At 69.9% G+C, this 27,785-nt stretch overlaps 2 protein-coding genes across 3 annotated transcripts; both read right to left on the bottom strand.

Annotated features, from left to right (window-relative positions):
* Positions 1–18: 18 nt before the first annotated feature.
* MAPRE3 (microtubule associated protein RP/EB family member 3) lies at positions 19–10,135 on the bottom strand. Of its 2 annotated transcripts, none has more exons than XM_067294508.1 (7): positions 10,037–10,135; positions 2,509–2,636; positions 2,256–2,401; positions 1,941–2,142; positions 854–1,005; positions 571–723; positions 19–293 (listed from the first exon to the last, which is right to left on the bottom strand). In XM_067294508.1, exons 2-7 carry the CDS (start codon positions 2,627–2,629, stop codon positions 225–227), a joined length of 843 nt encoding a protein of 280 aa, XP_067150609.1. In that variant the 5' UTR covers positions 2,630–2,636; positions 10,037–10,135; the 3' UTR covers positions 19–224. The 2 variants fall into 2 exon arrangements, with proteins under 2 accessions (XP_067150609.1, XP_067150610.1); XM_067294509.1 differs by having other exon boundaries at positions 1,986–2,142.
* Positions 10,136–14,475: 4,340 nt separating this feature from the next.
* Positions 14,476–27,203, bottom strand: DPYSL5 (dihydropyrimidinase like 5). Its single transcript, XM_067294894.1, has 12 exons — positions 26,943–27,203; positions 25,351–25,509; positions 24,107–24,286; positions 23,925–23,993; positions 23,179–23,223; positions 22,834–22,909; positions 21,591–21,747; positions 20,901–21,042; positions 20,359–20,501; positions 20,066–20,273; positions 19,095–19,263; positions 14,476–14,647 (listed from the first exon to the last, which is right to left on the bottom strand). Exons 1-12 carry the CDS (start codon positions 27,201–27,203, stop codon positions 14,562–14,564), a joined length of 1,695 nt encoding a protein of 564 aa, XP_067150995.1. The 3' UTR covers positions 14,476–14,561.
* Positions 27,204–27,785: the final 582 nt, after the last annotated feature.

Here is a 27,785-nt window from a genome sequence, read left to right as displayed (position 1 = left end):
CAACCGTGTTCTCCTCTATGTATTTATATATATTTATTATGCAGCCAGTGGCTTCCCACGGGATCTGCTGACCACGGAGACCACTGGCCCGGCTGCCTGGCTGGTTGGACACTGTTATAATGTGTGATAGTGCAGGGCGAGGCGTACAAACTCAAAACCTCGAATGTCTATGGTCGGGGGACGACGCGGGGCGGCTCGTCGCGGGGCGGAGGAGCGTGCCGGGGCTAGTACTCGTCCTGGTCCTCTGGCTGCTGCTCCTCGATCTCGTCGTCCTCGGGCGGGGCGAAGCCCTCCTGGCAGAGGGGCACAGCGAGCCGTGAGCCCGGCGCCCGGCCGGCTCCGACCCCACGTCCGCGCTGCCCGGCACGGCGCGGACCTCAGGCAAGCCCAGACCCTCCCAGGCGCCCCAGGGAGCGAGCGGGGCCAGAGGCACGGGGCCGGCCCCGGCTGCGGCTCTGCCGGGGGGGGGGGAAAGAGCTCCGGTCTCAGGGAAAGGCTGGCGATGAGGGCAGGGAGCTGGGCACGCCGGGCAAGGCTGGCACCGGCCGAGCGCGTGCGCCCAGCACTCACCTCTGTGGCGTAGAGGACGCTGATGATGCCCGTGATGATGGGGCTGTTCTCGTTCTCGTGCTCCTGGCAGATCAGCTCGATGTCCCGCAATTTGCTGAAGTAGAAATCCCGCTCCTTCTCTAGCCCGTCCACCGTCAGCTTCAGATCCATCAGCTGCGGGCGGGCGAGACCGTTCGCACCGAGGCTGGGACAGGGCTGGTCCGCCCCGCTCCGAGGGCTCCGCGCCTCTCCTCGCCCTGCTCCGGCCGCCCCGCGGGTGCCGCGGGCAAAGCGCCCTCCCTACCTGCTGGTTGAGCTCCAGGATCTGCGCGTCGGCTTCGGTGCCCCCGTTGCGGGCCGCGGGGGAGTTTTTCCGGATGATGTTGCTGGGGACGTTGCTCACGCGGGCCGGGTTCTGCATGCTCTTGGGGCCTGTGGGAGAGGTCCTCTGGGGGACTTGACAGAGCAGCCGGAGACGGGCGGAGGTTAATGCAGGCCTGGGGGGCTGCTCCTGCCCGGGGCGGCCCGGCAGGGCAGCAGGGACCCCCCCCCCCCCGCACGGTGCTGGCGGGCGGCACGAGCCGGGGGGGTGCGAGGTGGGAGCAGCGGGGAGCGAGAGCAGGCAGAGCGCTCGGGGGGGGCTGCGCCAGGACTCCTGGGGCTCAAGCCCAAAGCCCAAAGCCTCCCCTCCCTGCCTCAGTTTCCCCAGGCGAATCCCAGCCCCCCCCCCCCCCCCCCCCGCTCCGTGGTGGTGCTCACGGCAGGGGATGCTGCAGGGCAGGAAGCCCGGCTCTTCCCTGGGGATGTGCTGAGCAAGCAGGTGCTCCCTGGGCACCTTGGTAGCACGTGGCGTGCACAGGGGTCCCGCACCGAGGCAGGGGGGGCAAAGCAGCAGCAGCAGCAGCAGCAGCAGCAGCGGGGTCTGGGGGCTGTCGCCCAGCTGGGGACCCTCCTCTCGGCCCCCAGGCGAGGGGGGCCAGGGCCGGGGGAACGGCCCGGCAGCCCGCCGGGACCACGGCCGGGAGCTCTGGGCTGCACGGCAGCACCGGAGCACAGGATGGGGAGAAAGGGGAGCAGTGGAGGGGAGCAGGAGCAGGGGAGGGGGCGACGCCAAGCTGCTGCAAGCCGCCCCCGGGAGCCGGCGGAGCCTCATCCCGGCCCCCCGGCGCGGGCTGAGCGGGTCCCTCCCGCGGGCGCCGAGCCACCCCCGGCGCGGGCGTCCCTGCAAACCTGCTCGGCGCCGACGGTGGCGGGCGGCTGGCAGCCCGCGAGGCCCCGGGGGGAGGGCAGGGGCGCGGGGGCAGGTCGGAGCGCCGCGAGAGCAACGTGCGGCGCCGGCGGCCGGGCGGGAGGGCGGGGGGCAGCGCTCTCCGGAGGGACCCGGGCATTACCTGCAGTGCCAATGGGTTTCTTGGGTTTGTTGAAGATCTGATCACCTGGGTTTGGAGGGGGCGCGACGTCCTGGCCCTGCCGCGCCAGCAGCGGGTTGTACTCCTTCCCGTCGTAGTTGGCGTCAAAGAACTTCTTGAACCACTGGATGAACTCGAAGTTGTCCTGGAACTTGCCTTTCACTAACCGCTCCACCGCGATGATCTGCAGGGGCGGCGGGCCGGGTTCGCGGGCTGCTCCCTCGGCCACCCGGGAGCCCGAGCCCCGCGCCGGCCCCGCGGCCCCTTCCCCAGCCCGGCGGCCCGGCTGCCACCTACTTTGTCCACTCCCATCTTCTTGAAGGCGGCCTGCAGCACCTTGAAGTTGTGGATGTACTCGTGCTCCAGCTTGGCCTGGAACTTCACCTTCCGCAGGTGGACGCAGCCGGGGAACAGCATGTCCATGAACTGGCAGTAGGCAGCACCTGCGGGCGGGCGGACGGACAGACAGGGCGGCTGGTGCAGCGCCGAGCACCCGCGCCCCCCCTGTGCCATGCCACCCCCCTGCCCCCCCCGCGGCGCCCGGCCCCACCTGAGCAGAGCTGCTCGATCTTGGTGTAGTTGAGCTGCAGGGAGTCGTTCACCCAGGCCAGCATGTCGTGGCGGCTCAGGTTCTCGCTGGTCACGGATGTGGAGTACACATTGACGGCCATGCCCCAGCTGCCGGAGAGACACGGGGCGTCGAGACGGGCCCCCCCGCCCCGCGCCGCCCCCCGCTCGCCCGCGAGGAGCCGCCTCCAGGCTGCTGCAGCCCCCATGCCCCGGGGCGGCGGGACTGCGGTTGGGGGGGGCGGGCAGCGCCCCACGGCGTCGCCCCGCGTCACCGCCCGTGTCACAGAGCCCCCCCCCCCCGCCCCTTGCCCCACATCATCGCCTCCCCCCCGCCCCACACGTCCCTGGGGAGGGGGGGCACAGGGATGGGGCGGGGGGGGTCCCGGGAGCCCCCCGGCAGGTCCCGGGGGCAGGATGCAGCCCCCCCATCCCCAGGTTGCAGCCCCACATCGATGCACCCACCCCCCCCCCCCAGTTCCCGACTGCAGAGCCCGGCCATGAGGCCCCCCCCCCCAAAACACGCTCCCGAAACACGGGGACTCTCCCCCAGCGGGAGGTTCCCCCCCCCCCCCCCCCCCCGCGGTTGGGGCAGGGCTGCTGGCAGAGCCCCCGAATCGGCAGCCCCCAATGCAGCCCGCGGGGCCGGGGCTGCTCCAGGCCTGTGGGATCCCTGCCTGGGTCCTGCCGCCGGACACCGGCCCCACGGCGACGTGGGGCAGCACAGCTCCGGGCCCAGCCACGGCCGTGCTGAGGATGCTCCGGGCAGGCAGCGCATCCGGGACCAAGGGAGATGCACGGACACGTCCCTGCAGCCGGGGCTCTGCTCGGCCCCGCTCTGCACGGGCTCCTGCTGCTCCCACCTTTGCCGTTCCCCCAGCCCCGGCTGGGGACTCCAGGGGGGTTGGGGCACCCGGATGGTCAGGAAGCAGCTTGCAGCCTCCCCGTTGCAGCCCTCGATCGCTTCCCGCCCTGCTCTGCCGGGGGCTGGGATCGGGGTGCATCAAGGAAAAGCTTCGAGGGGCAACATCTGCCGAGGAGCCGTCGCAGCGGACTCGCTTCCAGAGGGCGAAAGGGGCCGAGTCCTGCCCGGCCCCTCCGCGTGGGCACGGCCCCGGCCCCAGGGCTTTAGCCCAGAGAGCCCAGCACCCTGCGGCCCCGCGCGGAGACGCTCGCTGGGTGCACGCGGGACCTGCAGGGCAGCGGCGAGGAACCATCCCCGGCAGCCCCGCACGGCTGCGGCAGCGCTTTCCCGGCCTTTAATCCGCTTTCGCTCTTCCTCGCGGATCAGAGGTCGCGGGGCTCCGGGGCCGGGGGCGTCACGGGGGGCGAGTGCTGCAACCCCCCAACCTGCCCCCTCGCCGGCTGCAGGGGGGCAGCTGGGGGCTCCCGCTCTCCGCTACCGGGGGGATGCTCCGGGCACCATCCGGGGGGGCCCGTGTTCGGCGCGGCCGGGCCCGCCGCGGTAAAGCGCTGAGCAGCGCCATCGCCATTAACGCAGCTGCTTCCCGCGGCGCCCGAGCAGGGGAGGAGGCGGCTGCCGCGGGCCCGGAGCGTGCCGGGAGCTGCCGCCGCCGCCGCGTCGCCGTGACTCAGCGCCGGAGCCGCCGGCGCGGCAGGCCGAGGCACGCCGGCCTGGCTCCGAGCCCAGGGAGGCCGCGTCGCTACCAGCCGGAGCGGCCCCTCGCCGGGATGGGAAGCGGAAGGATGCACTGGAGCCCGGCCCGTCCGGCCCCGGCGGGGGGTGCGCACGCCGCGGGGGCCGTGCTCCGGGGCGGCTCGGCAATCCCGGGGCGAGCCGAGCCGACGGCTGCAGGGGGGGGCCGGGGCAAACCCGGCGCTGCAGCCCCTCCGCATGCTGCACCGGGGATGTGACGCCGCGGCGCCGGGAGCTGCTGCAGGGAAGCGCGGCCCCCGGCACACCGCTCCCATCCCCATCCCATATTCCCCGACACGGAGGCGTCCCCGGAGGGGAATGCGCCTCAGCTGCGCGCGGCCGCCCCGGCACCGTCCCCCCCCCCCCGCCGCCGCCGCCGTGCCGGCTGCCACATCGCTTGCATGCGGCGGGGGAGGTCGGGGGGGTATTTTTAGCTGCGGGAGCAGCTGGAAGGGAGGCACCTGCGGCACTCGGCGCTCCCGCCGAGCCAGGCGCCGGCGCGGCCGGCAGCCCCCAGTCCCGCTCGCTGGCGCTCAAGTGCATCGCAGCCCCTGCTCCAGCGGCGGTGGAGCAGGGAGGGCGAGCGGGGAGCTGAGTCACGGGCGGCACGGAGCAGCGCACTGCGGCGCGGCACGGCACGGCACGGCACAGGGAGGCCAAACGTGGGCCAGGGCTGCTGGGCAGACGCCCCCGCTTCCGACCCCCGTCCGAGCCCTGGAGCCCCCAAACCCTGCAGAAGGGGGGCTGCACCGCAGCCTTGGCACCCCCAAACCCTGCAGAAAGGGGGCTGCACCGCAGCCTCGGCACCCCCGAGCTCTCCGCTCTGGGGGGCTCCTCGGGGCGGGCGATGCCGGAGCAGAGCCGTGGGAATGCGCCCAAGCGGAGTTGCCAGGGAGGAGCCCGTCGGGCCCCCCGAGACCCGCTCCGCGCCCTTTGGGACGCCGTCTCCAGCTGTGGCATCGCTTTGGCGCAGCGCTGTTCAAGCCTGAGCGGAAACTTCAGCAGCTCCTAGCTGGAAACGGGCTGAAACGGGTGTTTCTCCTATTATTCTGCCCCATTACAACCCCCCAAAAGCTCAATGCTCCGGCGCTTGACCCAGGCACGAGAAGAGCCTGCAGCTCGGCGCCGGGCGGTTGCCGCAGGGCAGCGGTGCACTGCGCAGCCCCGTGCACATCCGGCAGCGCGGGGCGGGAGACGCGCTTGCCCCTATGTGCCCATTGCCTCTCGCTATGGGAGTTTTCCACCGCGCTGCCGGGACCCCGGAGGAGGCAGCACGGCGCCCGCAGAAATGCCCTGGGCTCCTCCGGGCTCCTCCCAGACTCCGAAGGGTCCTCGCCTGAGCCAGGCGCGCGGTGTGGGTGCTGCACGGCTGGGTGCCCCCAGACCCACGTGTCTTGCCGCGAGCACGGGCTCTTCTCTGCACAGAAAGCAAGGCAAGAGTTTCGCTCGGAGCGCGCAAAGCCACAGCCGAGGGGACGCTGCGCCCCAGCTCGCTCCCCGGCACGGATTGCCACAGGTCGGAGCGAGCCGGGCTCTTCCGGGCAGCGGTGCGCGGGGAAGGTCGAGGCAGGCTGAATCCAGGTGGACCCGGCGCCCCACCTGCAGACCGCGCACGCTGGCAGAGGTACGCGAGATGCCTCCAAGCTCATTCCCACGCTCAGGAATGCCGCGCTGGGCCCGAGCGGAGCTTTCGAGCGACTCTGGTGCTGCGGTAAACGCAGTTCGGCATTTAACGACGGGGAAGCAAAGGCTCTGCCGCAGCCCTCCCGTTGGGGCAGCATCCCCCCGCCGCCCCCGCGGCCGGGCAGAGCACCAGCCCGAGGCCCCGCGCCGAGCAAGGAGCCTTTAGCCAGGCAGTTTAGCACACTGCGTCTGTGCTTGCTTTGGGGGGAAAAAAATGATTTAGCTCAAAATTCTGGCAGACACTTGGAAAAGGAGGTATTTCTGTGCAAGATTCAGCACAGCGACTGCATCAGCTCCCTCCCTCGCCCGCGGGCCCGGGACGGACGGGGCCTCTGCTTCCAGGTAGGAGCGGGACTCGGGTTCGGGCTCTGCTGGGAGCCCCCGGGAGCACCTGCACCACTCAGATCCGGGCTCGGAGAAACAGGAGCGGGAATGCTGTCAGGAGCGGAGCTGGGCAAAGCCTTGGAGAGCGGAGGCTATTTTTACATCGCGTCTCTGTTCCGGCTGCCCTTGAAGGACGGTTGCGCCGCCGACACCGAGGCGGGTAGCGAACGCGGGGAGAAGCGGTGCTTCCTGCCACGCGGAGCGCACGGGGGACGCGGGACGCCTTGGAGGCTGGCGGGGCTCGCCCGGATGAGCAGGCGCTGGCACGCGGCGCCGCGGGATCCCGCGCGTCCCGGGAGCCCCGTGCCCTTTTCCTGAAACCATCTGGACAAGCTCCCCGTTCCCAGCCAGACATGCTTACGGGGCAGAGAGAAGAATCGAGCTTACCGCTGCATTTTAATTGTCGAATTGCTGAATGCCAGTTAATCAATGACCAACTGCAAATAAAATGCCGGGATGGGTAATTATCCGGAGGCACTGCACCGTCCCGATCCCTTGGCACGGGGCGCGCGGAGGTCGGTGAGCCCAGCTCCCGGCGCAGGTCTCTGACCCGACGCAGGGGACAGAACAGCTGTGGGTGCTGGGGTTCCCTGCCGGGAGCCCCGTGGGGTTTAGGCTAACGCGGGCTGAAGTCCACATCAAGCAGGAGGAGCATTAGATCGGTCGCAGCGTTGGACTCGTTTATTCGGCAATAAAAGAGCGCCGATCGCTGCCAAAGCCGGTCACCCGCTTCTTGCCCTGCTTGCCTCCATCACGGCAGAAGTTCTCCGGAGCGAGACGGGCAGCAAGCGCGCCCAGCGGTCGGACAACCCCGGCCATCGGCAGAGGACGACGGTGCCGGACAGGCCGACGAGCCCCATCTGCAGCCTGCCGGAGCCGCCCGGAGCATGCCACGGGGCCAGGACGCCACGGGAGCCCCGAGGACGGCGCGCGGGGCTGGGCCGGCATCTCGCCGTCTGCAACAGCCCGGCGGCAGCACCACCTGCTCGGAGGAATTCTCCGCTGCAGCGACTCGCGGCTTCTATTTCGGGGCTGCATCCTTGTGGCTTTTAAAGCGACAAGGAAACGAAGGCGGGAGAGGCAGACGAGCGAGCTGGCGGCGGAGCGCGGCTCCGAGCTGCACCCGCTGCCGCGCGGCTCCGGAGGAGCTGCCGCGACGCCCAGCTGATTCACTCGCCTTGGCAAGAGCCTCCGTGCGGCAGCCAGGGAGCCTCTTGCAGGTCTCGCGCGGACGCAGGCAGGATCCCGGAGGGCTTCGCCCGGTCCCTCTCCAGGTCTGCGGCCGTGCCCGGCGCCACGGCATCCGAACGCCGCCAGGATGTGCTTCCACCGGGAAAGGCGGGATCAGCGCAAGCGCGAAGAGCAGCCACTCACCCCTCTGTTCCCACCGGCCTTGCTTGGCTCTCCGGCCTCTCTGTGGACGTCACCCCTCCAGCACCGACTTCGGGACTCTTCCTGCCGGGCCTGGGAGCGCCTCAGTCTCGCTGCCGCACCATCCGCCTCCCGGGAAGCTCTCTGCCCTGGGCGCGCTGCTCAGCTCCAAAGCGAGGAGCGCGTCTTCCGCGTGGGACAAGAGCCAGCAGCACGCATCCCTGCGTGGCACGGATGTCACCCACCTCCCAAGGGCTCTCGGGGAGCCCCTCTGCGGCCTCCTAGGAGCCGGGCTGCAGCGGCAGGGCCGGACCCGACGGTTCACCGTCGCCAGGTCCCCCGCGGCCGTCTCCTTTCCCAGGCAATGACTCCAGGCAGGTCCTGGCATCCTGGCCCTTCCCCGCTTCCCGCGGCCGGACCCGAGCTGCGAACAGCCGCCAGCCTGGACCCCACGCGCGTCCTGGTGAGACCGTGCCGCGGGGCTAGAGAAACACCCGCTCCTCTCCGGGGTCTTCTTCATCCCCTTCTGACGGTTTTCCCAGTTTTCCACCTATTTACCGCCCACACCCAGCCCCGACCAAGACAAGCAAGACGGACGCGACCGGAGAGAAGGAGACCCGGGGAGGTGGGAGCTCCGGGGACTTGGGCACCGCGGCGCGGGCAGGCGTTCCTGGAAGGAGCGCCCCGAAAAGCCCCTCTGGGACGACGCCGGCCCAGGGAAGCAGGCAAGGAGTGCGCGGCTCCGGCGGCCCGGCCTTGCTGGGGTTCCTCCGTCTGCTCCGCTCTCGACTAACCTAAATAACTTTAAATAGCATCTGTCAGGAGCATGTGCAGAGCGCTGCTGACTTTGGCAGTGCTTCCCACAGCTTTCATCTAGTGGCTGTATTCTTGGAGTCTCCTACTCCAGTATAATTATCCTACACAATATCCCCTTAAATATTAATGCCGAGTGCCTTTTGATGATTCAAATTTGGTGTTTTTTAAAGCCGACTTGCACAGCCTTACAGAAAAGGCAGGAGCGTTTACCAGCACGGGGAAAAAAATCTATCCATTGGCATTTCACACGGAGGGTGACGGGAAAGGCAAAACCCCGCTCCTCGCCCGGGCTGGCCAGCCTTTGCGGTGCCGGAGCAGCAGCTCCGCAGCCGGGAGCCGCTTGCCAGGCTGCCTGCGACACCTCCTTGAGGAGGGAGGCCCCACGTCCACGCGAGCTCCGGAGAGACCCGTCCTCCGCCCGGGGAGGCTCCTGCCCTGCGATCCAGCCCTCCGCGGAGGGGGCCGTGCCGCGGGAACGGGAAGCCCCCCGGACACCCGCTGCCCGACTGGGGGCTGGAGCAGGGTGCCAGGGCATCTCCGCCGGCGCATCCTTCCCTGCGCAAGAGGCCGGGCCAGACCCCCGCGGCTTGCGGCGAAGCACCGAAGGGTCAACCGTCACCGTTCCGGCCTGGGGAACACCCCGGAGACCGGGACGCACCGGAAGACGAACCTCGCTGTGGCGGCGCCTGCGGCCAGAAGACGTGCGGAGCCAGCCGGGAGAGCCCCCTCCCCGCCGCGGCCTCCGGAGCGCCCGGCGCCGCTCAGCCCCTGGCTCGCGTCCCACCGGCTCGGCCGGGCCGGTACCGGTGCCGGTGCCGGTGCAGCGCAGGCGAGCGGAGGAGCCGGAGCGTGTCGCGCTTTGGCGCGTTCCCACGACCCCCCCCCGCGAGGTCCCGGGGCGCCGCAGTGCCGCCGCGCCGGTATGCGCTGCCGCCGCAGCATCCCCCGGCACCGGCACCGGCCGCAGCATCCCCCGGCGCGGCCCTTCCCCGAGCAAAACCCGCCGAACATCGGCCTGCGCCTGCGCCGGGGCCCTGGGCAGGCGGCGAGCACCGAACCCCCCCTCCCCGGTAATGCCCGGCCCCGGCCGTACCGGCCCCCGGAAATGCCCGGCCCTATCGGCCCCGGGAGCCCCCGGTGATGCCCGGCCCCGGCCCTATGTGGCCCAGGAGCCCCGGTAACGCCCGGCCCCCGGAGCCCCCGGTGATGCCCGGCCCCGGCCCTATCGGCCCCGGAGCCCCCGGTAACGCCCGGCGCCGGCGATGCCCGGCCGCGGCGCTCACCTGCCGCGGCCGTGCTGCATGTCGCCGTGTCGCCGCCGCCGGTGCGCGGGCGAGCGGCGGTGCCAGGCCGCCTCGGCGGTGCCGGTGCCGGTGGCGGGACTACAGCTCCCGGCGTGCCGCGCCGGTGCCGCCCCGCGCCGTGCCGTGCCGTGCCGTGCCGTGCCGTGCCGTGCCGTGCCGCGGCCCGGTGGGACGTGTAGTCCGCGGCGCCCGCCCCGCTCCCCCCCCCCGGGGCTCCCCCCCCCCGTCCAGGCGCGGGGGGCGCCGCCATCCCCCGGCGCCGCAGGCAGGGCCGCCCGGGGCCCGGCCGCACTCACCGCGCTCGGGCCGGCGGGTCGCTCCGACCGCCGCTCTGGCTCCGTCAGCACCGAGCCGCGCTCTGTGGGACCGGGACCGGGCCGGGACCGGACGGGCCGCCCGCGCATGCGCCGCCGCCGCCGCCGCCGCTGCCGCCGCCGCCGCGCCCCCCCCGCGGGCGGGACCGGCCCCCCCGCCCCTCCCCGCCCCGCCCCGTCCCGTCCCCTCCCGCCGCCGCCATGGCAACCGGGAGGGGGGGAGCCACCTCCTGCCGTCGCCATGGCAACGACGGCCGCGCCGCCGCCACAGCGACCCCTGGCGGCCGCCGCCGGGAGCGCCGGGAGCCGGGAGCGCAGGGAGCGCCGGGACCCCCGAGACCTCCGGGACCCCCGGGACCTTTGGGACCCCCGGGACCTCTGGGACCCCCAGGACCCCTGAGACCCCCGGGACCCCCGAGACCTCCGGGACCACCGGGACCCCCGGGACCCCCGAGACCTCCGAGACCTCCGGGACCCCCGAGACCTCCGGGACCCCCGGGAGCCCCGGGACCCCCGAGACCTCCGGGACCCCCGGGACCTCTGAGACCCCCTTCGACCCCTGAGACCCCCGAGACCTTTGGGACCCCCGGGACCTCTGGGACCCCCAGGACCCCTGAGACCCCCGGGACCCCCGAGACCTCCGGGACCCCCGGGACATCCGGGACCCCCGGGACCTCTGGGATCCCCGGGATCCCCGAGACCTCCGGGACCTCCGAGACCACCGGGACCCCCAAGACCTCCGGGATGTCCGGGAGCCCTGGGACCCCTGGGACGTCCGAGCCCCCCGAGCCCCCCGGGATCCCCGAGATCTCTGGGACCCCCGGGACCCTCGAGACCTCCGGGACCCCTGAGACCTCCGGGACCTCCGGGACCACCAGGACTCCTGGGACCTCCAAGACCACCGGGACCCCCGGGACCTCTGGGACCCCCTTCAATCTCTGGGACCCCTGCGACCTCTGGGACCTCCAGGACTGCCAGGACCTGGGACCTCCTGGGACCGCCAGAGCCCCCCCGGGTCCCCCCGAGCTATTCTGGGACCCCCAGAGCCCCCCAGGGACCTTCGGGACCCCCAGGACCCCCAGAGCTGCCCTGGACCCCCGGGACCTCCCAAGCACCCTGGGACCCCCTGATCCCTTCCGGGACCCCCTGGGACCCTCGGGGCCCCCTGAGCCCCACAGATCCTTCTTGCGACCCCAGAGACCCCTCTGCACCCATGGGACCCCCAGAGCATCCCCAGGACCCCCTGAACCCCCTCCTCCCGAGCCCTCAGAGCCCCCCGTGGACTCCCCGGGACTCCCAGAGCCCTCCAGGGACCTCTGGGATCCCTGAGATCCCCCAAAGCCCCTCCGAGCCCCCCTGGACCCCCAGGAGCCCCCAGGCCATCCCAGGACCCCCAGAACCCAGGGACCCCCCCGGGCCCTTAGAGCCCTCCTGGGACCCCCGAGCCCCCTGGACTCCTGGGACCCCCACATGCCCGAGTCCATCAGGACCCCCCCCCCCCGGGGAGACCCAGAGCCCCCCCGGGACACCCAGCAGCCCCAAAACCTGGAGCGCCCGAGACCTCCCCTAGATCCCCACACCACCCTTGCACCTCAGCGCCCCTTTGCCCCCCACCCCCGTCCCACCTGTGCCCCGTCCCCGACCCGGAGCCCCTTCGCCCCCCCACATCCCATCTGTGCCCTGTCTGCACCTGGAGCCCCCCAGACCCCATCTGCACCCCAGAGCCCCTGCACCCCTGTGTGTGCGTGTGTGTGTGTGTTTGTACACACATGTGTGTACCTCAGCAGTGCATGTGTGCATGCACGTGCGCATGTGTGTGCATGTGTGAACCTCAGCAGTGTGTGCACACATGTGCACGTGCGTATGCGCATGTGTGTGTGTCTCTCAGCAGTGCATGCGTGCACGCATGTGCATGTGCGTGCGCGCACACACGTGCACACCTGCCTTTGCCCTCCCCACCGCCGTGCTTGCGCTAGCTGTGCGGCTGCGTGCGGCTGGCACTGCTGCAGTTTCCTCCGCCGGGTGGTGGCGGAGCCATCTCCGTGTCCCTGTGTCCCTACGTCCCCAGGCAGCCGGCTCCCGGCCCTGCAGGAGTGCCCCCTTTCCAGCCCCCTCTGCCTTCGGTGCCCTGCCTTATTCCTATCCGTGCCCCGCGGTTCGTCGGCCGCAGCAGCAGCAGGACGGGCCTGCCGGGGAGCCGTGCTGGCGGCATGCGCGTGGCTGCCCCGCTGCATCGCTTGCGCTCCCCAGCACCGGGGAGCGGCGGCAGCGCCAGGCTGAGTGCGGCGGCTGCGCGGCACCAGCGGCCGCCGTCACGGGCCTCTCGCCCGGGGGGTTTGCGCGTGGCGGGGACGGTGCGTGTGCCGACACACTGAGACACCCGGGGCGTGGGCGCCTGTGTGCTCATGTCCTTGCAATGTGGGCCCTCCACGAAGCGTTTCGGTGCCACCATGCGCACCGGATGGGCAATGCGGCCAGTGCATGTGTGCACACTTGTGTGCACACGTGTGTGCATGCATGTGTGTGTGTGCATCTCCGGGCTGGCGTGCTGCACCCTGGCAGGATGGGGCTATCCATCCGCGGGCAGCCTCTGTCCCCAGCCCCGCTCAACAGCACCCAGCACTGCTGCCAGCCGCGCTCGGGGTGTCGGATCCCCCTGCGTGGCTGCAGACCCCCACCCCGGCGCCCGTGGCTGGGGCTGGCTGCCGGGGCCGGCACGGAGGTGCTCGGCTCTTCCTGGAGGAGGACGGGGGCAGCCTCGGCGCCGCTCCGATCCCAGGGCTGCAGCCAGCGGGACGTGCGGCACCGGAGCCCCTTGGCTCCCCCCGCGCCCCTGCCCCAGCTCCCGCCCGCCCCGGCCTCCTCTGCCCAGGGACGGGACAGCGGGCGGCTGCAGCCCCCGGGCAGGGGGACGCCCACGCTGAAGGGGGCTTTGGAGAGCAGGGTCCCCAAAAGCCCTGCCGGGGCTGGGGTGAGGGGACACCGGGACGAAGGGACGGTGCAGAGCCCCGGCGGGGCTGGGGCGGGGGACACCGGGAGCAGGGGACGGTGCAGAGCCCCGGCGGGGCTGGGGCGGGGGACACCGGGACGAGGACATGGTGCAGAGCCCCGGCGGGGCTGGGGCGGGGGACACCGGGACGAGGACATGGTGCAGAGCCCCGGCGCGCCCGCGGTGCCCCCCAAGCCCCCCAAGCACGCAGCGAGGCCAGGCGCTGTGAGAACCGTCTTTAATGAGCAAACAGAAACGCACTGCAGGTTCCTAAAACGGCCAATACGCTACTACCCGGGGGGGGCGGGCAGGGCTGCCGGGCGCTGGGACTGCCGCGGCCCGGGACCCCCCGGCCGCCCACACACCTACAGGGACCAACTAGTGGGGGAAAAAGTGCACAAGTTACATTTCACATTTCACACTACCCCGAAGGAACAAGGCGGAGGAGACAGGAGACGGGAGCGAGGCGGGTGCCGGCCGGGCCGGCCCTGCGGGATAGCACCATTGCGTCGACAGAGGCAGGGCCGCGGGCCGGAGCCGGGCACAGACCCTGCTCGTCCCGGCCGGGCGCTCCGGGGCCCGGCTCGGGGGAGCTGCCGGCGCCCGGATGGCAGCAAGGCTGCAAAGGGATGAGGCACGCTCACTGGCGCTGCGTGCGTGTGCGGGAGGCCTGCGTGCGTGCACACCCGCGTGCTGCCGAGCGCCACGCGTGCAGGGCGGACACGTGCACGTGCAGGGGGCAGCGGCAGCGTGCCGGCACCATGCACGGAGCGATGGATGCGCATGTGCGTGCACGCACGTGCCAGGGCACAGTCTGCTGATGCTGCACTCACGTGGGCATACACGCGTGTGCGTGCGTGTGCTGACGAGCCGCCCAGGTGTGCAAAGGTGCGTGCGGCTGCCCGGAGCCCGCCTGCCCCCGAGGCCCGGCCGCCCCGGCGCGGCTCTGCCCACGGTCCGGCGGGGCAGGTCCCGGCCGCGGGCCGGGGCTGGGGAAGGGGAAGGGCTCCTCGGTGCCTCGTCCTCCGCGCTGGGGTGGGGAGGGCACCCAGGGATGGGGCGGGAAGGGAAGGATGGGCTGGGGGGGGTCCCTGCTTCTCCCGTTTCTCCCCTAACGCTAGCGACACAAACCACTTCAGATTATTTCCACGTGATGCACAAACAGGTCAAAAAAAATAAAATAAAAAAAAAAAATAATAAAGTCACTGATCCAAACCCAACGTGCAAACAGAAAAGGGCCGGGGCAGGCCCACCGGCTGCCCCCGTCCCCGTCCCGCCGGCCGGGGGCCCGGCGGCCCCCCGCCGCCCCCGCCGCCCCTCGGCTCGGCTCCCGCAGGGAAGGAGCCGGAGTCACGCTGGTGCAGGGCTGAGGCCGGCGGCGCCGGCACGGCCGGGGCGGCAGGGCCGCGCGAGGAGCCCCGCCGGTGCGGGGGTCCGGCCGGGCGGCGCCGAGCGGCGGGGTGGGGGGCGGCTGGGGCGCTGCGCCTGCGTCCTTAGTTGGGGGAGAGGTCGCCGGCTTTACCAAATGCCGCTAGACCGGCCTCCGGGGGGAGCGAGAATCCGGGCCGAAGCTCGCTTTGGAACGTGGTCATCGATCTGAGAACCTGCAAGGAGACGGCGGCGGCGGCGGGTCAGGCGGCACCGCCGGGAGCGGCAGCGCCCGGGCACGGCCACGCCAGACCCACAGGCACGGCAATGCCAGCATCCCCCGGGAACAGCCACACAAGCATCCCCTGGGAATGCCTGTGCCAGCATCTCCCGGGAACAGCCACACAAGCATCCCCCGGGAACAGCCACGCCAGCATCCCCCGGGAATGGCTGCACCAGCATCCCCCAGGAACCACTGTGCCAGCATCCCCCGGGAATGGCCGTACCAGCATCCCCCAGGAACAGCTGTGCCAGCATCCCCTGGGAACAGCTGTACCAGCATCCCCCAGGAACAGCTGTGCCAGCATTCCCCAGGAATGGCCATGCCAGCATCCCCCGGGAATGGCCGCGCCAGCATCCCCTGGGAACAGCTGTACCAGCATCCCCTGGGAACGGCCGCACCAGCATCCCCCAGGAACGGCCGTGCCAGCATCCCCCAGGAACAGCCACATCAGTGTCCCCCGGGAACAGCCGTGCCAGCATCCCCTGGGAAGGCCTGTATCAGCATCCCTCAGGAATGGCTGCGCCAGCATCCCTTGGGAGCAGCCACACCAGCATCCCCCAGGAATGACTGTGCCAGCATCTCCTGGGAATGGCCACACCAGCATCCCCTGGGAACGGGCACACCAGCATCCCCCAGGAACGGCCTCGTCAGCATCCCCCAGGAACGGGCACACCAAGATCTCCTGGGAACGGCCGCACTAGAATCCCCCGCAAACAGCCACACCAGCATCCCCTGGGAATGGCTGCGCCAGCATCCCCTGGGAATGGCCGCGTCAGCATCCCCTGGGAACGGGCACACCAAGATCTCCTGGGTACGGCCGCACTAGCATCCCCCGCGAACAGCCACACCAGCATCCCCCGGGAACGGCTGCGCCAGCATCCCCCAAGAATGGCTGTACTGGTATCCCCCGGGAACGGCCGCACCAGCATCCCCCAGGAACGGCCACACCAGCATCCCCCGGGAACAGGCACACCAGCACCTCCTAGGAACGGCTGCACCAGCATCCCCTGGGAAGGGCTGTGTCAGCATCCCCCAGGAATGGCTGCGCTAGCATCCCCTGGAAATGACTGTGCCAGCATCCCCCGGGAACGTCCGCACCAGCATCCCTCAGGAATGGCTGCGCCAGCATCCCCTGGGAACAACTGTGTCAGCATCCCCTGGGAACAGCCGTGCCATTATCCCCCAGGAATGGCGGCGCCAGCATCCCCTGGGAATGTACACCAATGCACGCAGCATGGGGAACAAACAGGAAGAACTGGAGATCCGTGTGCGGTCGCAGGGCCATGATCTCATTGCTGTTACAGAGACGCGGTGGGATAGCTGGCATGACTGGAGTGCTGTCATGGATGGCTACATGCTTTTTAGGAAAGACAGGCCAGGAAAGCGAGGTGGTGGAGTTGCTCTTTATGTGAGAGAGCAACTGGAATGTATCGAGCTGTGCCTAGGGGTGGATGAAGAGCGAGTCGAGAGCTTATGGGTAAGGATCAAAGGGCAGGCTAGCATGGGTGACACTGTTGTGGGTGTTTACTACAGGCCACCTGATCAGGATGAGGAAGTCGATGAGGCTTTCTACAGACAAGTGGAAGTAGCCTCACGATCCCAGGCCCTGGTTCTCATGGGGGACTTCAACCACCCTGATATCTGCTGGAAAGACAACACAGCTAGGCACAAACAGTCCAGGAGGTTCCTGCAGAGCATTGGTGACAACTTCTTGACACAGGTGGTGGAAGAGGCAACGAGGAGAGGTGCGCTGCTGGACCTCGTACTAACAAACAAGGAAGGACTGGTGGAAGATGTGAAGGTCGGGGGCAGCCTTGGCTGCAGTGACCAGGAGATGGTGGAGTTGAGGATGCTGCGAGGAGGAAGCAGGGCACTAAGTAGGATCGCAACCCTGGACTTGGGGAGAGCAAACTTTGGCCTCTTCAGGGACCTACTTGGAGGAATCCCATGGGTTGGGGCCCTAGAAGGAAGGGGGGTCCAAGAGAGATGGTTAATATTCAAGCATCCCTTCCTCCAAGCTCAAGAGTGGAGCATCCCTATGAGTAGGAAGTCAAGCAAAGGAGGCAGGAGACCTGCATGGATGAGCAAGGAGCTCCTGGCAAAACTCAACCAGAAGAAGGAAGTATACAGAAAGTGGAAAGGGGGACAGGCCACTTGGGAGGAATATAGGAATGTTGTCAGAGTATGCAGGGATGCGACGAGGAAGGCTAAGGCCCGTTTGGAATTAAATGTGGCTAGAGATGTCAAGGACAGCAAGAAGGGCTTCTTCAAATACATCAGTAGCAAGAGGAAGACTAGGGAAAATGTGGGCCCTTTGCTGCATGGGGTGGGTGCCCTGGTGACGAAGGATGCAGAGAAGGCAGAGTTACTGAGCGCCGCCTTTGCTTCAGTCTTTACTGTTCAGGCCAGCCCTCAGGAGCCCCAGACCCTGGAGGCAAGAGAGAAAGTCTGGAGAGAGGAAGACTTTCCCTTGGTGGAGGAGGAGTGGGTTAGAGCTCATTTAAGCAAACTTGACACCCACAGATCCATGGGCCCTGATGGGATGCACCCACGAGTGCTGAGGGAGCTGGTGGATGTTATTGCTAGGCCACTCTCCATCCTCTTGGAAAGGTCATGGAGAAGAGGAGAGGTGCCTGAGGACTGGAAGAAAGCCAATGTCACCCCAGTCTTCCAAAAGGGCAGGAAGGAGGACCCAGGCAACTACAGGCCAGTCAGCCTCACCCGCATCCCTGGAAAGGTGATGGAGCAGATCATCCTGGAAGCCATCTCCACGCATGTGGAGGAAAAGAAGGTGATCAGGAGTAGTCAGCATGGCTTCACCAAGGGGAAATCATGCCTAACCAATCTGAGAGCCTTCTATGATGGAATGACTGGCTGGGTAGACGAGGGGAGAGCAGTGGATGTTGTCTACCTAGACTTCAGCAAGGCTTTCGACACTCTCTCCCATAACATCCTCATAGACAAGCTCAGGAAGTGTGGGTTAGATGAGTGGACAGTGAGGTGGCTTAAGACCTGGCTGAATGACAGAGCTCCCGGAGGGCTGTGCTGCCATTGAGAGGGCCCTCGACAGGCTGGAGAGCTGGGCAGGGAGGAACCTCCTGCAGCTCAGCAAGGGGAAGGGCAGGGTCCTGCCCCGGGGAGGAAGAGCCCCACGCGCCAGGACAGGCTGGGGTCTGACCTGCTGGAGAGCAGCTCTGCGGAGAAGGACCTGGGGCGCTGGTGGACATCAAGTTAAGCATGAGGCAGCAATGTGCCCTTGTGGCCAAGAAGGCCAATGGTATCCTGGGGTGCATCAGGAAGAGTGTTGCCAGCAGGTCGAGGGAGGTGATCCTCCCCCTCTACTCAGCCCTGCTGAGGCCACATCTGGAGTACTGCGTCCAGTTCTGGGCTCCCCAGTACAAGAGGGATGTGGCACTACTGGAGCAAGTCCAGCGAAGGGCTACAAAGATGATTAGGGGACTGGAGCATCTCTCTTATGAGGAAAGGCTGAGAGAGCTGGGCCTGTTTAGCTTGGAGAAGAGAAGGCTGAGAGGAGATCTTATCAACGTGTACAAGTATCTGAAGGGAGGGTGTCGAGAGGATGGGGCCAGACTCTTCTCAGTGGTGCCAAGCGACAGCACAAGAGGCAACAGGCACAAACTGAAACACAGACACTTCCATCTGAACATGAGAAAAAACTTCTTCCCTGTGAGGATGACTGAGCACTGGAACAGGTTGCCCAGAGAGGTTGTGGAGTCTCCTTCTCTGGAGATATTCAAAACCCGCCCGGACGTGATCCTGTGCAACACGCTCTAGGTGACCCTGCTTGAGCAGGGGGGTTGGACGTAGACAATCTCCTGAGGTCCCTTCCAACCTCAACCGTTCTGTGCTTCTGTGAATGGCTGCGCCAGCATCCCCCAAGAACAGCCCCATCAGCATCCCCCGGGAACAACCGCACAAGCATCTGCTGGGAACGGCCGTGCCGGTATCTGCTGGGAACGGCCGCGCCAGCATCCCCCGGGAACGGCCGCGCCAGCATCCCCATGGGTCCCCAGCCGCTCCCCGCTCCCTGTGCGGACCGTCTCCTCCGCCAGCATCCCCCGGGAACGGCACCGCCGGCAGCCGCGCGGCTGCACCCCGCGGGCGCCGTCCCTCCGCGCAGCCCCCCCCCCCCCCCCCCAGGACAGGGTGACCGCGAGCGGGCCGCGCGAGGGTGCGCGAGCGCCCGTGCCTCGTGCGACGCCGGCGAGGCCCCGGGGACGGCTCCCTACTCTGCCGCGGGGCGGGAAGCGCCCCGTCCCCACGTGCGCGCGCGCGTGTGCATGCGCCCTGCCGCGGGGTGGCTCTGCACCCCTCCTTCCTTCGCGGGGGCCCGGCGGCCGCACGCGGCACGGGGCCCCTCGCTGCGGCCCCGCTCTTACCGGATAGGCTGAAGCTGGACTCGTGAAGGTCCCTCATGCCCCCGTGTCGCGTGGCCGGCCGGGTGGGCGTATCCGCCAGGGGCGTCCCCGTCTCTTTTTTCCCGGCATGCACGACCACGGCCACGTCCCCCAGGTACGGGGTGCGATCCACACCCCTGAGCTTTAAACTCTGCCGGAAGGGAGACAAAAGCGGAGAGCGCCGTGAGCCGAGGGGCCGGCGCTGGGGTTCGGATCGGCCGGGCGCACGGAGGCGGGGGGGGGGGATCCCTTTTCCTCCCGGGTTTCTAGCGGGCGCGGAGCAGGCTGCAAGCTGGGGACGGCGTTACGGCGGGGACGGGGCGCAGCCGGGGCAGGAGTGGTGCCGGGCGGGATGGAGATGCTCCGGGATGAGCCCGCGGCCGGCTCGGTCGCCCGGCACGCGCGTGTGCCGGGGACGCGGGGCTGGGGGAGGCGGGTGACCGACGGCGCAGCCCCACGGCCCTGTCCGCCCCGGCGGAGCCAAGCCAACCCGTCCCCCCCAAGCAGCCAGGCGCAGGCGAGTGCTTGCAGCAGCCCATGCAGGCAAGCGATGCCCCACGGATGCACCGGCAGCCCACGCCGGGCACATCCTCCGCAGCGGAGCAGGGGCTGCCGAAAGCCGCGGGGGCACGGAGCCGTCCCGGGGATGCACCGTGGGGACAGCCCCACGGCGGGCGGCGGAGATCCTCCCCCCCCCCCCCCCCCACTTCCCCAACGTCCCCAAACCTCTGCACCGCGGCCACCACGTCCTCTTCCTCCCCGATCCTGCCCGCGCGGACCCCGCCGTGCCCGGTGCTCCCACGGCACGGTGCTCCCCGCGCGGCACAGACCCATGCCGCCCCATTGCCACCGTCCCCGTCCCCATCCCCGTCCCGCAGCCCGGTGCGGCGCAGCCGTGCCCCCGCCGTGCCCGGCGTCCCCACCGCCACCACCTCCTCCTCCTCCCCTCCTACCTTCTCCCGCTGCACCAGCTTCTTGTAGACGGAGTCCGGGAAGGAGCGGAGGGGGCAGAACTTGCCGGTGCCCTCGGCGCACATGAAGACGCCGTTCTCGTAGACCACGCGCCCGCGGCTGATGGTGACCAGGGGCACGCCGTGGCAGCGCATGTTCTCGTACAGGTTGATGTCTCCCCCTTGCACCTGGGTGCTGGCCGAGATGGTCCTGGGTAGGGGCAGAGGGGCCGGTGAGGCGGGAGACCTCCCGGCCCTGGCCCCAGCCCCGGCCCCAGCCCCCGCGGCACACGTACTTGGTGGCCTCGGGGTCCCACACCACGACGTCGGCGTCGGCCCCCGGGATGATCCGGCCCTTGCGGGGGTACAGGTTGTGGATCTTGGCGGCGTTGGAGCTGGTCACGGCCACGAAGCGGTTCTCGTCCATCTTGCCCCCGACCTGCCGCGGAGGAAGGGGCTTGAGGCGCTCCGTCCTGCACCGGGAGCCCCGCGGGGCCAGGGGCCGTAGCTCTGCCCCAGCATGCCCCGTCCCTCCTGCTCCGATCCCCCGTCCCAACTTGCCCCGGCTGCGGACGCTGCGGTGGGAGGCGCCGCTGCAAACATGCCCCTTGCTCGGACCCATCGGAGACAGGGATGCACCGTGCCAACCCCATAGCGGAGGGCAAAGGCCCCACGGGATGCCCCTATGGAGCATGTGGAAAAGGTCTTTCTGCCCCAGCCCGAGCCGGACCCCTGTTGTGACACCCCCCCCCCCTCCCGGGAGCAGCCCGGCAGCACCACCCCGGGGTGCGCGGCGGCGGCGGCGGCGGCGGCGGCGGCGGAGGAGCGATGCACGCACCACGCCTCGCTCCCAGATGATGTTCATGCGGTCCTGCACGCCGCTGACGCCGTGCGGGATCTTGGTGAAGTCCTCCTTGCCCATGGCTTTCTGCTTGGTGCTGAAGGGCCGGTGGTCGGAGGCGACGGCGTTCAGCGTGTCGCTGCGGGCGGAGACGGCAGCAGCGTTACTGCTAGCAGGGGTGCACGGCACCGGGGAGCACGGCACCCATGGAGCAGGCACCATGGAGCAGGATGTCCCGGGTGCACAGCACCAGGAAGCACAGCACCCACGGAGCAGGCACCGGGGAGCGGGATGCCCTGGGTGCATGGCACTGGGGAGCACGGCACCCATGGAGCAGGCACCACGGAGCATGATGCCTTCGGTGCATGGCACTGGGGAGCACGGCACCCACGGAGCAGGCACTGGGGAGTGGGATATCCTGGGTGCACAGCACTGGGGAGCATGGCACCCACGGAGCAGGCACTGGGGAGCGGGATGTCCTGGGTGCACGGCACTGGGGAGCACAGCACCCATGGAGCAGGCACCACGGAGCATGATGCCTTCGGTGCATGGCACTGGGGAGCACAGCATCCACGGAGCAGGGCACTGTGGAGCAGGGCACCAGGGATGGGGGTGCCCGGGGAGCAGGCACCAAGGCGTGGGGTCCCATGGACGGGGTCCGTGGGGCGCAGGGCACCGGTCCCTTACTTGGCGAGCAGGCTCATGAGGTAGGCGGAGGTGTTGGTGTCCAGGCGGAGGGGCGGCACGGTGACGTAGGCGGCGGCGTGGAACCAGTCCTGGTGGTAGTAGTGCAGCCCGGTGAGCGTGGCGTGCGCCGTGGTCGTCTCCGCGTACACCACCTTCCCTGCCGGGATGGAGGCACACGCGTGGGTCTGGCTGCTCCTGCTGCCCGCAGGGATGCGGTGGTGGGTGTGCGAGGGAGGGGTGTGCAAGGGCAGGCGTGCGAGGAGCGGTGAGTGTGCACCTGTGCCGCAGTGGGACCTGCAGCTGCTGTGTGCTCCTGCCTCCGTGCACGTGCCCATGTGCACACGTGTGTGCTCCTGCATGCATGTGCCTATGTACACGTGTGTGCTCCTGCCTCCTTGCATGTGCCCACGTGCACGTGTGTGCTCCTGCCTCCGTGCATGTGCCCACGTGCACACATGTGTGCTCCTGCATGCATGCACTCATGTGCACGTGTGTGTGCTCCTGCCTCCGTGCATGTGCCCATGTGCACACATGTGTGCTCCTGCATGCATGCACTCGTGCACGTGTGTGCTCCTGCCTCCGTGCATGTGCCCACGTGCACACGTGTGTGCTCCTGCATGCATGCACTCATGTGCATGTGTGTGCTCCTGCCTCCGTGCATGTGCCCACGTGCACACGTGTGTGCTCCTGCATGCATGCACTCATGTGCACATGTGTGTGCTCCTGCACGCATGCATGTGCCCACGTGCGTGCTCACATGGCTGCATCCCCATGTCTGCACGTGGGGACCCACATGTGCCCGGCTGGCTGCATGTGCCCTTGGGTGCACACATGCATGCGTGTGCCTGCATCCAAAACATGTCCCCAGCACCACACACATGCTGGTGAGTTCATGTAGGCGCTGGTATCCACGTGTGCGACCACATGTCCAAACCCCTGCAGGAGACATGTCCCTGTGAATGCCCCCATGTCTTTGCATGCAACGGTGTCCATGTGCCCACGTGTTGTCACCCTGCGCAGGTTGGTGTCCCCTCTGCAGACACCCCATGTGCCCCACGTCTCTCCCCTGTCCCCGTGTGCCCATGTGTCCCCACGTGCACGAGGACCCCATGCGGCAGGGGTCCCTGCTATAGGGGCTATGGGGCAGAGCTAGGAGCCCGCACCGCAGGGCCAGCTCCCGGGGGGAAGGGGGTCTCCTGCCCCACGTCGCCGTGGGGCACCCCCAGCCGCGCCGCCCCCTTACCTTGCATCTTGGCGGCGGCGACCACGTCCCCCGCCGACATGCTGGAGACGTTCACCAGGTAGACGGGGCAGTGGGTCTGCGGGGAGTGGGGTCAGTGCCGTTGCGCGGGCCCCACCATGTGCCCCATAGCTCCGTGGGGCCGGGCCCCCCGCGCCCCCCCCCCCCGATGCTCTGGGGCGAGCACGCCGCGTGGCAGCTTGCAGGCCTCCCAGCGCGGGGTGCGCGGGCATGCGCCCTGCACGGTGTGCGCTGCACCCGGCTCGCTCCCGGGGACCCCGGTATCCGGGCACGGCGCCGGCCCCCGGCCGCGGGGAGCTCGGCTGCGCGCGGCCCGGCGCAACTCACCCTGTTGGCAATGGTGATGACGCGGTGCGTGGCCTCGGCTTCCAGCTGCGGAGAGAGCGGGCGGTGAGCTGCCAGGCATGGCACGGCACAGCTGCACCGGCCGTCCTCCCGGCCGCGTGGGATCGGGTGCAGGGCCGGGAGCGGAGCCGGCACCGGGGCTGCCCTGGCAGGGGCCGAGCTGGGGCTGGCGGGGCCCCGCCGCCGTCCGGCACCGCGCTGGCGCTGCCTCGTGCTGCACCGGGGGCACAGGGCAAGGACGGGGGTGCAGAGGGGTGCGCGGATGAGTGCACGGGCAGGGGCACGGACGGGTGCGCAGGTGGGTGCCCAAATTGGTGCACAGACAGCGTGCAGAGACGGCTGCAGACCGGTACGCAGATGCTTGCGCAGGTGGGTGCACAAACGGGTGTGCAGGTGGCTGCAGCCCGGTGCACGGACGGGTGTGCAGAGGGCGTGCGGACGGCTGCAGCCCGGTGCAGGGACGGGTGTGCAGAGGGCGTGCGGACGGCTGCAGCCCGGTGCAGGGACGGGTGTGCAGAGGGCGTGCGGACGGCTGCAGCCCGGTGCACAGACGGGTGTGCAGAGGGCATGTGCAGGTGGCTGCAGACCGGTGCAGGGATGGGTGTGCAGAGGGCATGCGGACGGCTGCAGCCCGGTGCAGGGACGGCACGCAGGTGCTGCGCGGATGCACGCAGGCCGTGGGGAGGGTCCCATCCGCGCCGCCGCTGGGGCAGCCCGCCGCGACCTACCTCTTCAGGCCGGCTGATCTCGATGCCCTCAGGCCCCGTGATGCCCAGATCCAGCGCCTCCTTGGCTCCCTGCGGGAACAGGGGTTAGGCGGGGGAGCCCCGCGGGCGAGCGTGCCCGTCCCCGGGCGCCGTGGGGCCGTGTCCCCCCCCCCCCCCAACGCGGCCCCGCCGCCGGCGCTCACCTCGGCCACCAGCTCGCCGTTCTCGGCGTGCACCCGGGCGATGGCGCCGAAGTCGCGGCAGGCGCGGAAGACCTGGTAGAGCTCGCTGTCCCGCAGCATGTACAGGTCCTTGTAGGTCATGAACATCTGGAAGGAGTTCACCCCCTTCTCCCGCACCAGCGTCTCCATCTCCGCCTTCACCTGCGCGCGGGGAGGGGGGGGACGGGTCAGCGCGGCCGGGGCACGGCGGTACCGGATGAGGCACCCCACCATGGGGCAGGCGCAGGGTGAGGTGCCCCCCTCCACGGGGCCAATGCCGGCAGGGACTGGCACTTTCCCCTTGGGAACATCGCACGCGGGATGGGTGCACAACCCTGGGGTGATTTGGGGAGCGACAGATGCAGCGGGGAACGGGGGGCATTTGAGCACTCATCACTTGCATTCGGGTCCGGGACCAGTCCCGGCCGGGTCCCTGCGGTGCCAGGCGCTGCACGGGCACCGCTGGGTGCAAACGCTGCCAGCGCCGGAGACACCGCGGGAGCAGCCCGGGCTCTGCTGTCCCAGGCGGGGACGGACGGACGGAGCGGTGAGTCGTGGGCACCCAGTTTGCCGGCTCCATCCCGTCCCCTGCTCCATGCAGGGTGGAGGGTTTGGCTGGGGTGGCGGAGGTGGCTGGAGCAGCCCCCGTCCCCCGTGCCACCGGGTCGGGGCACGGAGCCGTGTGCTGCCGCGGCGGAGCCTTCCCGCTGCAGCCAGAAGCTCAGCCCTGCAGGGTGATCCCGGATAAAGCCAGCTCAAAGGGGAGCCCGGGGGCCAGCGCGGAACAACCCAAGCAGGCAGCTAATGGGATCAGCAGGCCCAGCCAGGCAGCAGCGGGGCCGGGGTGGGAATTAGCCCTGGCTGCAACAGCTGTTCGCCAGTCGCCTTTTGCTCTGGCTCCCTCCTCGCTGCAGGGATGCTGGCGATGCTGCAGTCCGGGGGATGCTGCGCAGGCTGGGAATGCTGCACTGCCCAGGGATGCTGCGCTGCCCAGGGATGCTGCGCTGCCCAGGGATGCTGCGCTGCCCAGGGATGCTGCGCTGCCAGGAACGCTGTGCTCCCAGGAACGCTGTGCTCCCAGGAACGCTGTGCTCCCAGGAACGCTGCGCTGGCCAGGGATGCGGCGCTGGCTGAGAATGCAGCGTTGGCTGAGAATGCAGCGCTGCCCCGGGATGCTGCGCTGCTGGGGACGCTGCGCTGGCCGGGGACGCTGGCACCAGACTCACCTTGGGCGCCCACCAAGTGATGCCCATGTGCAGGGCGTAGTCGCAGCACACCTTGGGGTCGGCCAGGCTGCGGCACTTCTCGTAGGCGTCCAGCAGCGAGGTCTCCTTGTCGGGCAGGACGTGGCCGATGATCATCGTCGTCCCTCCCACCAGGGCTGCCTGCGGGCGGCAGGCGTCAGCACCTTCCCCCGCTGCCCCCGGGCACCGTCTGCCGCCCCTTCCCCAGCACCTGCTCGCTGGGCTCGGGGTGCCGGGGGTTGCCCTACACGGGCTGTTTATGGGCCTGGGCGCAAAGTCCCTGCAAAATGCCCCCCCCCGCACTGCATCCCCAGCACGGGCAGGATGAGACCAGCAGGACCCGAGCGGGGACGGGGGACGCGTGGGCAGCAGGGCGAGAGCCGCCGCGTCCCGGCGGCGTCCCCGGCTCACCCAGCCCGGCTAATCCCCAAAGCTTCTTTACCCATCTGCCCCCAGCGGGCTGCCGCGGGCTGGCCGAGCCGGCACGGTGCGGCACAGTGCAGCAGCGCGCCGGGCTGGGCGCCGGGGGCAGGCACAGCCCCGGCCCCTCCTTGGCATGGCACGGGGGTGCCACCGGCACGCTGGGGACATCACCGTGTCCCTCCAGCCCCTCGCCATGCCACCACGCACCCCCCTGTGCTGCAGCACCGTGCTTGAGCTCCCCCAACCCAGGGATGCTCCGCTCCCTGCCGTGGGGCTCAGCGCCCCGGAGCCAGGCACGGCCGGCGCCGGCGCTGCACAAAGGCTGCTCTGTGCGGGCTGCCGGAGCCAGGCGGCCCCGGGGACAAGGCTGCACCAGCCCCCCCGGGCGCTGCCGGCCAGCGGCACCCGGTGCACGGCACCGCTCTGGGGCTGCAGAGCTGGGGAGACCCGAGCGCGCGGCGGGGAGACGCCGTGGGGCGCGGGCATGCGCACGCACGCCGCGGGCAGAAGCGGGGGCTGGAGCGCCTTTCCTGGCCCGGCGATGCGCAGCCTTGCGCGCCGCTGTGCCTGCCCCGTGTCTCGCGTGCAAGGTCTGCACTAGAGCAGGGGCTGGTTGCTGCTGCTGCAGGCAGCTGGGCATCAGCGCGGCCCAGGAGGAGGTTTTCTTTGATGCAAAAAGCTAGCGGTGTTCCCCAGCGCAGGAGGGCAGGAGGAGCTGGGCTGGGACCTGCGGCACCAGGTCGCGGCGTTTGTGCATGCAGCGCCGGGCGCCTGGCGGACGGGGCCACGGTGACAGGCTGCGCGTGCTGCTGTGCCCGGCTGCCGGGGAGCCGGCGGAGACTCAGGCTGCAGCGCCAGAGCACGCAGGGCACCGCGCACCCCGGGCACGCAGCAGGCTCGGGCTCTTGCTCGGCATCTCCTCGCAGGTGGGGTGCAACGGGGTGCAATGGGGCAGACCCGGCACGTCCAGCCCCCGCGGGAGCAGCCGGCAGTGGGGGCCGGCGGGGAGGCTCCCGCGCTTGCAGCCCCGCTACCGCCCCGCGGCGCAGCAGGTCCTGCCCGCGCCGGCCCGGGACGCGGCTCGTCGCCCGCGACCCCGTTGCCCTCCGCCGGCGAGGCGGGAGCCCCCCGTGCCCGGAGCCGGGCGGTACCTTGGTGCCGTGGTAGAAGTCGTCCACGCAGGTGGCGTTCATGAAGGTCTGGTGGAAGTGGGTGCTGGTGTCGATGCCGCCGGGGATGACGAGCTTGCCGGTGGCGTCGATGACCTTGGCCCCGCCGGGGATCATGAGCTCGCGGCCCACTTGCTGGATGATGCCGTTCTCGATGTAGACGTCCGCCTCCAGCGTGCAGTCGTCGTTCACCACCTTCCCCCCCTTGATGAGGATGCGCATCGTGGCCGCGTTGGCGAGCATGGCTCTGCAAGGGCGGGCGGTCACCCCGGGCCGGCCGCGGGGCGCTCCCCGTGCCGGGCACCCCCGGGCACCCCCTCCCCGTGGTGGGTGCCCCGAACCCCTCTGCACCCCGCCGAGTGCATGGGGAGCGTGTGGGGTGCGTACCGGCAGGGCGATCCCCCTTGTGCAGCCCTGCGCTGGGCCGTGGAAACACCGGATTATCCCTGGGAAATCCTGGGAGAGGGGGGCCGCGGGGCGCTGGGTCAGGGCCGGCTCCGGAGACGTGTGCTCCGTGCCCGCGCCGGCACTGCCCGGCCCTTTGTCCCGGCACCCCGGACCCTGGGGCCGGCCACAGAGCAGGGCTGCCGCTCAGCCCCATAGCCAGCCCCGCGTGCACGCCCTCGGCTGTCGCCCCACGCGCCGTGCGTGCCGGCTCGGCATGCGGCCACGTCCCCCGCGGCACGGGAGCCCCTCGGCACCGCTCGGCCCCGGCGGGAGATCCGCGTCCGCCGCCCCAGGCTCTGCCGCAGAGAGGGCTGGGGCTGCAAACCCCACGGCGCCCCGGTGGGAGAGAGCCCGGCCGGAGCACACGAGGGGCTGGGA

The sequence above is a fragment of the Apteryx mantelli genome, chromosome 3 (assembly GCF_036417845.1).
Source record: "Apteryx mantelli isolate bAptMan1 chromosome 3, bAptMan1.hap1, whole genome shotgun sequence".
Classification (NCBI taxonomy): Eukaryota; Metazoa; Chordata; class Aves; order Apterygiformes; family Apterygidae; genus Apteryx; species Apteryx mantelli.
The sequence above is the reverse complement of the archived record's forward strand: the minus strand, read 5'-3'. Positions and strand labels throughout refer to the sequence as shown.